The sequence below is a fragment of the Pomacea canaliculata genome, linkage group LG12 (genome assembly GCF_003073045.1).
Source record: "Pomacea canaliculata isolate SZHN2017 linkage group LG12, ASM307304v1, whole genome shotgun sequence".
NCBI lineage: Eukaryota > Metazoa > Mollusca > Gastropoda > Architaenioglossa > Ampullariidae > Pomacea > Pomacea canaliculata.
This window is the reverse complement of record NC_037601.1, coordinates 8931843-8947786: the sequence shown is the minus strand read 5'-3', so window position 1 is coordinate 8947786 and position 15944 is coordinate 8931843. Positions and strand designations below refer to the sequence as shown.

Here is a 15944-nt window from a genome sequence, read left to right as displayed (position 1 = left end):
ACTCAGCATCGACTTCACATCGCTGGTCCAGAGATGTAAAATTGACCAGCTCATGACCGGCTTTGCCTTGCTGATGGCCGCCATGCTGTGAGACGATTGGAGAGGGCAAGAGCTGAAAGTCCACAGAGAGAGAAACCAATGTCATTAAGCTGCGATCCAGGGGCAGGAAGTGGGATCAGGGGAAAAGGCAGGAAAGGCAACTCCTTCACCTGGAGGGAACGGCAAAGAGAGGCTAGATAAGCCTGTTTCCTATACTCATCGTCAGATGGGATCAACTGTGTCCTCCTCCACTTAAGGCTGTTCAGAGAAATTCGTGATCCAGACAGCGAGCTCCGGCTTGAAATAAAAATGTGCAGCTAGCCACGACTGGCGAAAACTCTGACCCATTAGTTCCTTGCCAGTTATCTTCGTCTTTAAGTGGCATCATAAATAAAATAAGTGAGTGCTGTGTTGTTTCTCAATGGCCTCTGACATAAGCCTTCCGTAGTTGAAACCAATGATTACTAGATGGCGGAGTACTTCAACCTCAGAACTCAACTTTGCAGCCATGGTGTTAACTGCAACTTTAGGGCTTCTTTATCCAGAAGCTTAAAAACAAGTCTTGGATTGTTTTTAATCGGCAGAGTTTATCTGCTTTAGTATTGTTTTGTGTGCTGGGGATATCATTCGGTGGATCGGAAAAGGAAGAGCGGATAGACGGGTTTTTTAGAGCGCTGGTGTCCAAACTGAGAGCGCGCTGATTCAATACCCGATTAGCGCAGCAAACTTCCCCCAGTCACCCCAGCTGACAGGAATGGGTACCTAACTCCATAGAGGGTTGGGCAAGGTAAGGCAGCGAGTGAGATGAGATAGGCACCATCCTCATGTAAATTCTATTCGATACACAAGACTATTTGCACGTCGATCCTATTAATACTCTAAAACTGGTCTCAGTGTGTGTGTGTATGTGTGTGTGCGCTTGCTCACCTGTCCGTCCTCACATTTTCAGAGAACGAAGAGAACGAGCTGAAGATCACAGCAGTAGCTGCAACAGGCAGACTGAAGGAGGTTCTGGTGAACGAGCGAGATGCGAAAGTTCGACTTCAGGACCAGGTTACCGCCCTGCAGGTGAGTTAGTCGCCAGCAAACTCCATTGGGTGAGGAATGCTGTCTTACATCACCATTTTTTCTAATAATAGGATTCCGACTTATTTATTTATTAATTCATTTGGTTGATTGGTTTAATTTCAGTCAAGACAAAATTCATTATCTTCATTTATTTTTATCCCTAGGCGGGATTTATAACTCGGATGTACATAACTAACCCTGAAGTCACTTTCGCGGCACTTACCTGCAGCCACGGGGAGCAATTAGCGGCTTAAAATGTTGTTGTTTTTGTTTTCTTCCCACCTGCGGCCTTAAACCATGAAATTGAGGTACATAGCCGTCCCTGGCACATCCGGTACTTAGAGAATGTTTTGAGACAGCCCTAGAGAGCTTTCTAAAGCTGTGTGTAAATGCTGACATCACTTTGTCGGTTGGTAGTGTCTGCCAGGTAGATTTTGCCTCCAGTTGATTGCTTCGGGTCATTTTAATGGTGTTTTCAGCAGGCTAGGATTCTCGTCGGTGATAACGTCGAAGAACGAAACGATCACCGTTATTTTTTTTTCCCCTTTACTCAGAAGATAGTTTTTCTTTCCTTTCCAGACTCCTTCCCGTCTTTAAGAGGAATTAGTTTCAATCCTCCCCCGTTTTCACTTCACACTTTCCGAGCTTTTCTCTATCGTTTTTGTTGAGAAGATCGACGAAGCACGGCAACAATCTATCACTACTAGCGACTGCCCCTAATCTGTCAGCGGTCAATGGTATTATAGACATTTTTCCATGAACTCTTCAGAACTTGGCACGTTGCTAAATGCCGAGAATAGTTTTGATTAGAAGAGCCGACGAGTGCTTGCCTGAGGTGGAAGGTCAAGTAGTTGTAATAACTTCTGTAGGTGTGTGATACCCGATAACCCCCAAACTGTAGGTACAATCCCGGAATTGATTCTGCAACTTTTACAGTTTTTCTACTCTCTGTTGTTTTTCACCAATAAGAAATAATCAGGGAGGCTCCCTAGTCTTCATGGTCAGTGTACTCCACTGTGAAGCTGATCTGCTGCCCGAGACCTGCGGGCTTTTAGAAAACAAAAACCTCCCTCTGTCCACTCAGTAGATGTTTATCAGGAATGTGAACCTGATTGATCAGGGAAGGTAAAGATGACGGGAGAATGTTGTGCTTAATTTTTCACATCGTGTGGCTTTTAATTTTGCTCAGGTAAGCAAAAGGTCAGAAGGTGCACTATTTGTCTTCCGGCCACAGAACTAAGTGGTTTCATTCACACTGCATAAAGAATACGCAGAACCCAAACATTTTGCAGTTTCTCTCATTAATCAGGTTCCCACGTCTTGTTGGGGGAGGATGGAGGAGGAAATCCAGTTTGAACCAGGAAGCGAGTTGAGCATATTAACCACGAGGCTACGACGGTTTTATATATATATATAGAAATAAATACAAGATGAAATAGCCAAGGGAGCAAAAATTCCAATATTCCAATATTTCAACTGCCAAGTCTGCTCTCTCACTCACACAAAACAAACAAACAGCGGAAGCAATTAGAGGTACGGTTAAATGTTTCAGCCAGGTGTAGGTGTAGAAATAACAGCTGTAGGTAAAGAAGTACAGACACGAGGACTGTGCCATCGAGGTGTAGATAGTAGACTTTTGTAGAGAAGACAAGACAGCCCCACTAGGGTCTGACACCTCTTTGATCAGACACGTGGGGGAATCGACTGAGATATGAACCATTCAACTACGGGTTGTGGATTAATCGAGCAGTGAGTGTAGTTATAAACCCGTGGCAAAGATGCCCTCAGGTAAAGAAACACAAAGTCCACCGAGTCTCCACCTCCAGTTGTAACCAAGGAAACGAGAGTCGTCTCTTTGAGTTCTTGATAAATTTCCTGGACGAAGAACCTCGCCTTATTACTGCAGCCTCTGAATATTCTGATTTATCCACTTTTTTTCTTTATGACATCCTACCTACATTTAATGAATGCTAACGAGGATTGTACATACTAGGAGAAATCCCACTTGATGCTCGGCTCAACCTTCCATGTTTCTCTGTCATGGATGACTAATGGTCCCGGATGTATGGTTATCCAAGCCGTCGAGAGGAGGATTAAAATTCTCATTTATCATAATTGTTTTTAGTGAGACGAACATTTGTAGACTTCTTTCAAATATATTTTTGTTTCCATATGTGCATGCACAAATGATTGGCGTTTGCGACAGATGATGTTTAGAACTAAGGAAGGGTCTCGGCGCTTTCCGTAGTTCTCGAAAGTAATAGAGTTGCTATTTTAAGTATTATTTTAAATTAAAGAAAGTCTTTGACATTCCCCATCTCTCATCTCTCATCTTGTCATTCTGTGTAGTTTTGAACTAACGAATGATACTCAACATGCTCGTCGAGTGTAACATTGTTATTCTGACTGTTACTGAAACATATTGTGTAACTTGTGAGACTGATGCTTTGTTTCATACCTGCTGACGTGTGGTGGCGCTGCAGACGCAGGTAGCGGAGCTACAGGAGCAGCTGAGCAGAGCCCGCCAGGCGGAGGATGCCAACAGGGCCGCGGTCCGCTCCTTGGAGGAGACGCTAGCCGGCCAGGAACGACAACGTCTGCAACAGCAGGCCCACGAGGTGAGGGGGAGGGTCAGAGGTCACAGACAGGCGTTTTATTGGTCATTGAACATACATTTTAAACTTGCTTGCTTTAAGTTCTTTAGAAAAGTTTTTTTCTATCTCTCTTCACCCCTCTCTCTCTCTTATTTCCCCACTTCTGACGATCACGTCTTTTTTCTCATCTACTTTTACTCGCGTACGTCGCGCCCGTCATATTGGCAAGATTTTTTAAAAGTTTTTTGTAAATTACAGAGACTTAGGCACAGGTGCTTGTTAATATCTGATTGCAAAGTAGGCATTTTGCACCTGTAATCAGCGCGAGGCGCAGGTGCTCGATGTATCGCGGGAAGACGATGCCACGCCAGGCTAATGTTATGCCGCTGTTGTTTGCTGATGTTTGCTCGGCGCGCGATAACACTTTTCATCAATGAGATCCGTGATTGCATGCAAGCAGATAATTTGAGCACATTATAGTTTTGGGTGGAGGGAGGGGGAGATGATGCCCCTGGTGCCATTTGGCGCCTTGCTTGTGGGCTGTTGTCTCCCTTTTTCGTCTCCCTTCCTATGCTGTTTCGCGTTTGTTTGCTTAATTCTGGTTTGTCGACAGTTACAATGATGACTTCAGCTTTTGCCTCACTTCTGCCGCTCATAGTTGGTCACCAGCACCCACTTGCATTTAGTCGCACAACATCTCGTGACTTCGCGTCCCATTCCTCGCGTGGGAATGAGAAGGTGGTTGTTGCTAGGGCCCCGTTAAGTCTGCACAGCCTGCTCTCTCACAGGTCAACCTTTCTCAGCTTGCTAAGGTGCATGTTCCTTATCTCCACTCTTCCAGCATGCTTCTCCAATTGCCAGTCATGCATGTGGAAAGAGAGGGCCAGTCAATAACAACACGTGTTCTGGAATGTTTGTGTGTGTCGGGGTGAACTCGGTGCGGCACGGTGGTCAGACAACCGTGGATGAAGTGAACGATAGCTGCACGGTCTCTCTCTCAACTGTTGATAAGACACACCCTCAGCCTGTCTACCTCCTCCTCCCCCCCTCTAAATAACACACTTTTCCTCCTGAAAGGCCAAACCTAGGTGCTTAAGGTATGACAAGGGGGTGTCTGCAGCAATTTACGGGCAGTTGGCATCGTTCGTATTTATTTCATTATTCAGATAAAGACGGGAAACACGTGTGTATTCAACTAAACATGCTCGTACTGCATACTTGTAATGGGTACAGTTTCAATCCTCTCTTACCGACGACGACGACGACGATGATGGACGATGATGATGACGATGATGACAACGATGATGATTGATGATGTTGATGATGATGTTGATTGATTGATGGATGTTGATTGATGATGATGATGATGATTGTTGGTGTTGTTAAAGGCCAAGAAAATTCAGGAAAGTGAGCTGCGCGCAGCAGCGCTGGCCAGGGAGCTGGAGATCACACGGGGCAACAGCAAGGCTCAGAAAGGACAAATACAGCAGCTACAGGAGCTACTAGCCACTCGAGAACAGCAACACAAGTACGTCATTATCTGTACTTACACATCAACACAAATACGTCATTAGTCAATACACACAGCAACACCAGTACGTCATTGGCTGTATACTCACAGCAACACCACCTACGTCATTATCTGTACTTACACATCAACACAAATACATCATTAGTTAATACACACAGCAACACCAGTACGTCATTAACTGTATACTCACAGCAACACCACCTACGTCATTATCTGTACTTACACATCAACACAAATACATCATTAGTTAATACACACAGCAACACCAGTACGTCATTAACTGTATACTCACAGCAACACCACCTACGTCATTATCTGTACTTACACATCAACACAAATACATCATTAGTTAATACACACAGCAACACCAGTACGTCATTAACTGTATACTCACAGCAACACACCTACGTCATTATCTGTACTTACACATCAACACAAATACATCATTAGTTAATACACACAGCAACACCAGTACGTCATTAACTGTCTACTCACAGCAACACCACCTACGTCATTATCTGTACTTACACATCACACAAATACATCATTAGTTAATACACACAGCAACACCAGTACGTCATTAACTGTATACTCACAGCAACACCACCTACGTCATTATCTGTACTTACACATCAACACAAATACATCATTAGTTAATACACACAGCAACACCAGTACGTCATTAACTGTCTACTCACAGCAACACCACCTACGTCATTATCTGTACTTACACATCAACACAAATACATCATTAGTTAATACACACAGCAACACCAGTACGTCATTAACTGTATACTCACAGCAACACCACCTACGTCATTATCTGTACTTACACATCAACACAAATACATCATTAGTTAATACACACAGCAACACCAGTACGTCATTAACTGTATACTCACAGCAACACCACCTACGTCATTATCTGTACTTACACATCAACACAAATACATCATTAGTTAATACACACAGCAACACCAGTACGTCATTAACTGTATACTCACAGCAACACCACCTACGTCATTATCTGTACTTACACATCAACACAAATACATCATTAGTTAATACACACAGCAACACCAGTACGTCATTAACTGTCTACTCACAGCAACACCACCTACGTCATTATCTGTACTTACACATCAACACAAATACATCATTAGTTAATACACACAGCAACACCAGTACGTCATTAACTGTATACTCACAGCAACACCACCTACGTCATTATCTGTACTTACACATCAACACAAATACATCATTAGTTAATACACACAGCAACACCAGTACGTCATTAACTGTATACTCACAGCAACACCACCTACGTCATTATCTGTACTTACACATCAAACACAAATACATCATTAGTTAATACACACAGCAACACCAGTACGTCATTAACTGTATACTCACAGCAACACCACCTACGTCATTATCTGTACTTACACATCAACACAAATACATCATTAGTTAATACACACAGCAACACCAGTACGTCATTAACTGTATACTCACAGCAACACCACCTACGTCATTATCTGTACTTACACATCAACACAAATACATCATTAGTTAATACACACAGCAACACCAGTACGTCATTAACTGTCTACTCACAGCAACACCACCTACGTCATTATCTGTACTTACACATCAACACAAATACATCATTAGTTAATACACACAGCAACACCAGTACGTCATTAACTGTATACTCACAGCAACACCACCTACGTCATTATCTGTACTTACACATCAACACAAATACATCATTAGTTAATACACACAGCAACACCAGTACGTCATTAACTGTATACTCACAGCAACACCACCTACGTCATTATCTGTACTTACACATCAACACAAATACATCATTAGTTAATACACACAGCAACACCACGTACGTCATTAACTGTATACTCACAGCAACACCACCTACGTCATTATCTGTACTTACACATCAACACAAATACATCATTAGTTAATACACACAGCAACGCCACCTACGTCATTATCTGTATACACACAGCAACACAAATACGTCATTAGTCAATACACACAGCAACACCACCTACGTCATTAGATATACTGACATACACAACACCACTTACGTCATTTGCTGTATACACAGAAACATTGCACGTCATTTGATGTACTCACATACACAACAACACTTACATCATGTGCTGTATACACAGAAACATTTGATGTCCTCACATACACAACAACACACACACACGCACACACTAACAGCAGCAGCACAAGTACGTTACTAGTGCACACAGCCTTTTTGTTCTTTCTCTTGTTTGTCGGTTAATCTCTCCCTTCGTCACTCTAGGCCTGTGATGTAAATAATGTTAGCGAGAACATGTTCACGGCCTCTCCACGTTGCGTGTGACAAGCAGCTTTAACAAAAAATGAGTTTTGCTAATCAGATTAATTTCAAGAAACTTTCGCGAGTTTGTGTTGCCCGTCGTAAGCCGTTAATTGACGATGACGGGTCATCCCGGACAAGTCTGTGACCGTGACCACTGTAGATGCGCGCGTGAGAGAGAGAGAGTGTGAGAAATTTTGTCTTAGTAAAATAAAGTCTGTCATTATTTCACCAGGCAACTAAAGATAGTGTTTATAACTTTGCATAAGACATGATTGAAATGCTGCCTATTTTCTCTCTCTCCCCCTCCACCTTTCACACACAAGAACCAAAACTTGTACACTTCTAGCAGTACTGTGCTCCTGTTAGCTGAGTGGAGGAGACAGCCAGTCTCGTAGCTAGAGGAGGAGACAGAAGCAGAAGATGAAGTAGGCAAGTGTTGGTTCACAGCCTTGTCTTCCGCCAGACATACACAGGGCTGGTCTCTCTCTCTCTGCCTCAATAATCAACGGCAATGTTGTGCGTGCTTCTTTTGAGAGATGAATATCTTCCAAAATTCTGCAAGCATGGTGCCATTGTCTGGGAGGAAGGAATGTCAGACTAGAGTTTTATTTTAAACAGGTCAGGAAAAGAACTTTCGTTGTTCGAGATATCCACGCCGAGTCATGGGTTGTCTGGGGGAGGATTTGTCTCGTACTTTGCCATCCACTGGCAGCACACTTTTATCGGATTTAAGAGTGGAAGGAGGGGCATTCACCTGATTGCGGCATGGGGGGTGTTCATCTCTGCAATCTGTACGAGAGGCTGGGAGGACATTGTGCCAGAAGCCGTTGGTGCAGTTTTGTGAGCGTCACAACAGGGAGGTAAATCAAGCTGTTAGGGTTTTGGGGGGATAACTTCTGTGTTGTATTTTGTTTCTTCTGTGATACTTCTCTTCCGAATTTTGCGTTTTATTCCTTGTCCTACATGTTGACTGGGTTAGTTGCAGCGCCAGGTTTTTTTTTTTTCTGTTGACAAAGGATTGACTTTATGTACCCCCGTCTACAAACACGAACAGCACATGAGGATCAGGACTTTGTTTCTGTGACCTGTACAGGACAGTGCGAGCCTCGATGGGAGGATTGATGGGAGGAATGGGAGAGTCAGCCTGCTTGCTATCTGTGCATTTTCCCTAATCACATGTTTACGTCTAACTCTAGACAGTCCTTTCTAGAAGTTTTATTTTTAGACAGATTGACTGGGAGTGTGCGAGTTGGGCAGTTATTGCTGAGTCTCGTCGACTAGGAGCAGATAGAGGACGAGGGTAAGGAGAGAAATAGGTTTGGGGCGGAGGCGCGTGGGTTTTGTTGTTGTTGATTTTGTTGTTGTTGTTGTTGTTGTTGCCATCTCTGTCCGCATAAGTGTAGTGTCGAGTTTGAAAGTTTATTACTTGTATGTTTTTCTCTCTTTTCTTATTTTGTCTCTTGTAACATCAACTTTTGTTGTCCTTGGATCGATTGATAATATGTCATTCGTCTGGGAAGGGGAGGTCATCGTTGAAAGTGTCGGCTTCGAGTATGTGTGAGTGTGTTAATTGGGGGGGGGGGGGAGAAAATGTCGCTGGTATTGCTCGTATGTCACAAATGTATTGTAATATTTTTTGTCGGCAGATTTTTTTGCTAGTCTTGGGAAAAAACCTGTAGTAGGTCTGATATTGTGTGGTGTAGATCTTTGTGTGCTTCGTTTGGACTTCATCTGTAAAATGTCCAACGCATACAAGCTCACAACACTTTGACGAGCCCCCGCAGATAAAGGGGAAGAAAAGTGGCGACTGAATAATGGAGACCTTTGACCTTCAGTTGAAGTCCCATAAATGGAGAGGGAGGACAGTTGATGTTAGCGGTCTGAAAGGAAGAAGGCTGGAGAAAGTACACTGTTTTATTAGCTGCACGAAGACGTCAACAACATAGCTCATCCATCGGATGTTAGAACTAGAATATTATTTTTTTTTTATTCACAGATGACTTTCGTTGTGCAGCTTCACGCAGACAAATGACACGCACAAGGATGTCAGACGCAGACACCGCTCATAAACAAAACAATACATGACCTATTACAACTCATTGCATTGTTTCCTTTTAGATGAAGCATTTTTTTTGTGTGTTTTTCTTTCTCTCATTTAAGTAAACACAGTTATGTGTCTCTCTTTGTTGTGGAACTAAAGCCGAATACACACCTGCATCCTATTGTTAGAAAGACGGGAGTAGTGCCTCTGATGATGCCCAGTTGCCGCTGGAGAATTTGTTTACCGATCACCGAGGACAATAACTTCGATAGCTTACATTTGAGATTTTATTTATTTAGGTTGCATTCCCCCCTTCCACCACACTCACACAAAGAAAGGTTTCACAGTGTCACAGACACTCGGATCCACGTAGACGCCTAGACATTTGCGCATACTTTTCTTCACAAAAGAGCTCTGCCTCTCTTTCAGGCCTGTATACATTTATTGATATTAACTAAATGTAACTAATTAAAAATACTCAATGAATGTTAAAAATAATTTCCCAGAAGACATTCAACAATCCAGTCCTGAAAGTTAGTCAAGCTCAAACACTTACGGCCCATCTCCCGACCCTGTAGACAGCTCCTATTGACAGTTATAACAAAAGCAAATTGTTAATACTTATTTATATCATAAAAGAACACAGGAAAAATTCAAAATTCAAAAAATCCGAAATACTAAAAAAAATATGAACATCGTATCTTTCTAGGCAGATGCAGCCTTAAATGGTCTTCCCCTTTCTTTCCCACTTTAAAAGAAAATTCTGCTAGTCATGTGACTGCATCTCGGTCACCCTCGTTGTGCTGGTCATCAGGTCATCGCTCTGTGACACAGAGCTACAGAAGATAAATGCATGAGCTCTGATGAGAGCAGATGTTCAGCACATGTACAACACATTCCCCGGTATTCATACATCAGCGCGGCTGTTAGCCACTGAGAACTGCATTTACCACCAATACATACAAATGCAAACAGATCAGTGGAAGACATTGTTGAGTTATCAGTTGTTGTTGCAATGATTAATAATAAAAAAGGATGGGCAGGACAGAGTTTATAGTGCTGTCTGCTTTCTGTGTCTAAATGCCGAGAAGTTGGAAAACAAGTTGTTGTAAGCCATACAAAGAGAGAACTTGCAGTTGACAGCAAACTTTGTTGTCGATGTTTGTGTGAGTCGTGGAGTGGAGCACGAACCGCCTACAAGCTGTGTGGACTGTCCTGCAAGTCTGAACCCTCCGCCTGCTGGCTTGACCCTGCTCAGTGCTCTTTGACCATTTGACCTCTGCCCTAGCGCTGTTTTGAGTCGGTTAAAACTCTTTCGTTGGCTTTGATAACGATTTTTTTTTTAAAATTTCATTTCTCACGTTTTTTCCCAGTCTTACCCTGAACTTTCCGTGTCTCACCGAATTAAACAAAACAAAACATTTTACTGAATGATAGAAGCAGATTCGCAGGGATTAGACGGAAATAAAACGCAGTCATGTGACTAACAAACAGCTTTGCATTGAGCTTTAAAAAACACCAGTTAATGTGATTGTTAAAACAATGCTGTACAGTTCATAAAACATGTTTTTGCTAAATAGTAGTGTGTTGAAATTCACACTATTTTTATTCCTTTTCTGATCATCCAAGCCGTTGCATTCAATGTAGTCGCCGTAATTAAAAAAACAATTTTGAAGAAGCATAGACAGGTCAATAGTGTGGAATCCCGCAGAGAGACCAAACATCACCACTTACGAGGGAAGATAATATGTCCGTGTTTACTTTGATGAAGGTAGTTTTTGTACTGTGTAAAAGTCTGGAACCGACTGAACTTGAGGAAGGAGGTAGTGCTTTAGTAAGTAAGCCCAGAGCTGTGTCAAAACTACTTTCTCAGTTATCTTAGAGAGAAAATAAAAGTTAGAAACTTGGCGGTAGTTGTTTAACACACGTGGATTTATTAAGATGTGGCCTGATGTACCGAAAAGTATTCTGCGATGTTCTTTTCGCCTTGCTTCGTACTTTTGCTTACAACAATGGATGCCATTGGACGAGCACACGCACCCAGCATCCTTCAACCAATCATAGGCAGACAGAAGACCACACCCTACTTGACCACAAATCATCTTACCCACATCCCCGCCACCTCCATGTGATGAGGCTAAGTCCCGCCAGCCGGGTGCCAAGACCCCGTATGTACACCCTCCGTGTTGTGGCATGTCGCCCACGGACCCTGTCGTGGACGTTGTTGCTGTCTGCGCTGGCGACACCCAGTCGCTGTCCATCTCTCTCCGGCCACTGAAGTCTATCTTGTCTCAACACTTCCTTTTAATTACTTATATGGTCTCTGGCTTGAGGACATGTTGCCAGTTGCAGTCTAGACCTTAGTTGTGAGCAATTTTATTCAGTCACCACTTGACGATGTCTTTGTTGACAAATGTGTAGTGTGTTATGATTATTTTTTTTTTCTAAGAAGTAAACAATTTCTGGTCCAGTTGCACGAAACGATACAATAAGAATCACGTGGTCTGTGGGCTGTCCTGCCAGTGATTAGCAGAAGGTCGGAGTGATACTCTTCCATTATGATTAGGAGACACTAACTCATAGCTGGCCATGTCTACCAGTAGTGTAGTGTTTGGGGAATAGTCTTGTTGTTTTGTTGTCTTGCTGGAATACGTCCGCGTCAACAAGGACGATGTGGTTGATCATGGTGACGAGTGATAGTAATGTTTCATGAGAATTATATGTTATCATTTTGAAAATAATATTTCCCTTGTAAGATTTCGTTCGAAAGAACGCTGGCGGTTATTATTTCTTCGCGTCTGTTATTGTTTATTTGTTCGTTTATTATAGCTTTGGCAAAGATTTCTTCGTGAAATGTGCAGTACTATCGTCTGCTATTTCTGTGAATAATTTCAGAAGCGAAAAAGTGCCCGACAGCTTCAACACGCATGCGAATTCTGACTGTCACCAAACTGTTTATTGTTAGATGAATACATATTGAAATGTATGTGCTTTGACTGGCTGACAAGCTGTTAAATATTAGTTTAATCCTGTGTTCCTACCGCTGTGACAATCATGTTTCAATCAGTGTGAACTGCTGTGTGCAGGCAAGAGATGGCAGAACGCTACCGACTGGACAGCAAAGAGCTGCGAGAGGTTCTTCAGAAGGAAGTTCAGCTTGTGGAGAAGAAACATCGACAGGAGATGACTTCTTGCCAGGAAAAGTGAGTTGAAGTCTCGTAAATGCATTAATTTGTACAGATGTTTTTAAGAGTCTAACGAAAAACTAGTTTTTGTTTACTGAGATCGTGCGTTTGCAGACCAACTTCCAAACGCTTGTAGATTATTAAAAAATCAGTTCACACAGCAGCTCAAAGGACTAATAGAATGTTACTGTTGATACCTCAAAGAACACCTTGCTAGTGACAACGGGAAAGACAGACATTAGTTTTAAAATGCTCTCCCTTCTTGTAAATAACTATCAAGATGAAGACCCACACAGATTGCCGCTCATCACACAGACCTACACTCAAACACATGCACGCTGTCTCATGCACTGACACGTTCTTGTCACAAAGTAGCTTTTGGCTGGCACCAGCCTATTCCTGTGGTATGAAGTACACGTCAGCACACCCTTGTTCAGGCCAATACTTTTTCGCAGCCATCGCCAAGACACGTAGAATAATGAAAACCACACGAAGAGATTCAATCACCGACACCGACTGTGCGTCTAAGCAGCGCCGGAGCCCTGAGGACCACTCGCCAGGCCAGTTATTAAATAAATATGGGCTGTGTTTATCTCTGTGTTTATCTCTGATCACGTGGCAATGAGGCAGCGGGCGGGCCGTCACGCCAGACCCCACTACAGTCACATGGCGTCCAGCTCCGGAGGACCATCACTTGAAGTGACAATTTCCTGCTGGGAGGAAACCTGTTGATCTTGCCAGAGGCCGGACGCCTCATCTCCGCTTCCGTCCAGAAACACAATCAAGGCCTGCACCGCCGCTCTTGATGAGCCTGCTAATGGGGCTTGACCCGGTCACGTGACCTAACTTCCCCCATGAGTCTGGGACCTTGGCGGGTGAGACGAAAAAAAAAAATCTAGCTAACAAATATGGCTTCGTCTGATCCATACCAGAAAGTTAATTTAACGAACTCTTTTTCAGTTGACGGCTATGTGGACCAAACAGACATAAACCTAGTTAATGAAGTCTTGCCGACTATATTAGGCAAGACTAATAAATCTGACCTTAAACTCTAACCAAAGATGTCTTTGTTCAAAGTGCCATGTGCTTGCAATATGGCGGCGTTCAGTATCGCGTTGTTTGACTGAAAATGAGATGAGTTTCGTGTTTCATAAATGTTGTACAATAATGAATATGACTAGTACATGTTGAGTTTGCGTCTTATAAATTATTATCATTATTGATAATTTGATGGCTTTACTATTTAACATAATTGCAGATCTTCCCATGTCCGCCATATATCTGTTGAAACTAAACAATTTATATATTTCCTTTCTAGATAAAGTAGACACGCGTTGAGGCAATATTTTGTCTTTTGAGGAAAATAACAGGGATCAGTAAAGTTCAGGAAGACATACAAGCAATATGATTAAAAATAATGGCTTTGCAGCCTCGCCTATTCCGCACCCCCCGCCCAATAAAACAAAACAGAATAAAAAAAAGCTCAAGATATAACTTACAAGAAACAAAACAAAAATTAAAGTGCGAAACTCTCATTGAGCCCAGTACACACCATTTAATGCCCACACAGAAAAGTTTATAAAAAAAGAATAAATCCTGAAATCTTGAGCCTTTCGCGATGTGATTTTATCCTAACCCGTCAAACTCCTTCACGTGCCTCCAGGGGCTTTCAGTGCATACCACGAATATATGTGGAGAGATCGTGTCAACAAAATATAAATTATAAATAAAAATAAACCGCCAACTTACTTTATTTGACCAGGTACATAAGCTTCACCACGTCCAACACTCATACAAACATCTCGAATACTTGAAGTTGTCTGAATTCATAAAACTACTAGAAAAGAAAAATAAATTGACTTTTTTTTCTGACAGAGTTTCTGACAGACGCTCTGGAACATTCTACAAAGGGAAACAGGATGTTTTCATTGTGCGTTGTGATTAATGCGCGGCAGCAGCTCGACCTGCACTTTTCGTGTAAATTCAATTAAATGACCGCCACACCTGACCCAGCTACCCTCTTTTTAAAAATCAGTTTTTAAGTATTTGATTAATTCGTTGTATTTGCTGCTGAAAGTAGTTAAATTCTAGAGAAGAGGACATGAAATTTGTACAACGCCTGAGCACGTGCTTGAACGCAGATCGGCTGATTGGTTGTTTGGTCCACAGTTTATTGATATATGGCCATAGACTATCGTTATGAACAAAAGATCCATATATACACGATGGTATCAATGTATTGTACACGCCAGGTAAGTGGAACAGACCTCGTCAAACTCTTTGCCAAGCCAGTTTACTTGCGAGGCTGATGTTTTGCTACCTTGCATGGACGTGAACATGTCGACTCATTGTTCTCTGAAGACCCTCGCACGTCCAGCTCGAGACTCCTTAGACACCAGGCGAGGGCATTGTTTGACGGGAATCTTGGGATTGTATCGCTTTTACTGGATCCAGCGACCCAGATTGCTAACTGACCGGCCGAGGATGAAAGCTTGTCATGGAGGATCAGTTCTTACACGGACTAGAGTCCCACCACCACAGTGTGTGTCTCCGATGCTCATCACATTAGTCGTGGACATTCACTCGCCCCAAGCTCTTGCTGCTGACCCCTGTGGAAGCGGAAATGGGGGAGACGGAGGGCACTAAGCTGCCAGACGCTACGTGAGGCTGGAATTGCAGGCGTGTGGCGGGCGGACAGCTGGGCGGCTGCTGGCTGTTAAAGTCGTTGTCTGGAGCCACTTAATCCGGGTGGCGGCCATCTGCAGAGACCGTAACGACGACCGCCGACCTGCAGGATCTCGCCGTGTGTTGATGAGGGCAGCCAGATAACCTCGAGGTTGGACAATGCCAGTTGGTCGTCAGTGCTCGTGCCTGAGTAAGCACGTGACTAGTAAACGAGACTCCATCTGCCGGGCCATCTTGGGGATGTTACCCGCTTATCCTCTGACACCTGAGTGCAACGACCACACTACCACCAAGGACCTGTGTGGCGCTGCTTTTCATTTAGTTCTATGCACCTTTAGTAAAAGGTTTTGGTATAAACTCAGATTGCTTGGCACTCCCTTAATAATCTTGATCTTGAAACACAAGAAGGTAGTTAACTGCACGT

General features: G+C 43.0%; 1 protein-coding gene across 4 annotated transcripts in view; it reads left to right on the top strand.

Annotated features, from left to right (window-relative positions):
* The window catches only part of LOC112553174 (leucine-rich repeat and coiled-coil domain-containing protein 1-like), a 176251-nt gene that overhangs the window by 138142 nt on the left and 22165 nt on the right, over window positions 1–15944 (top strand). For 3 of the 4 annotated variants that reach the window (XR_003096971.1, XM_025220226.1, XM_025220225.1), the window contains 4 exons: window positions 989–1107; window positions 3591–3725; window positions 5090–5229; window positions 12737–12853. Coding sequence is in view for 3 of the 4 variants with exons in the window: in XM_025220226.1 (XP_025076011.1) it covers window positions 989–1107; window positions 3591–3725; window positions 5090–5229; window positions 12737–12853 (511 nt within the window). In the remaining variant the exon portion in view is untranslated. Of the gene's footprint in view, window positions 1–988; window positions 1108–3590; window positions 3726–5089; window positions 5230–12736; window positions 12854–15944 lie in introns of those variants that run through there. The other variant, XM_025220227.1, reaches the window with a different exon arrangement.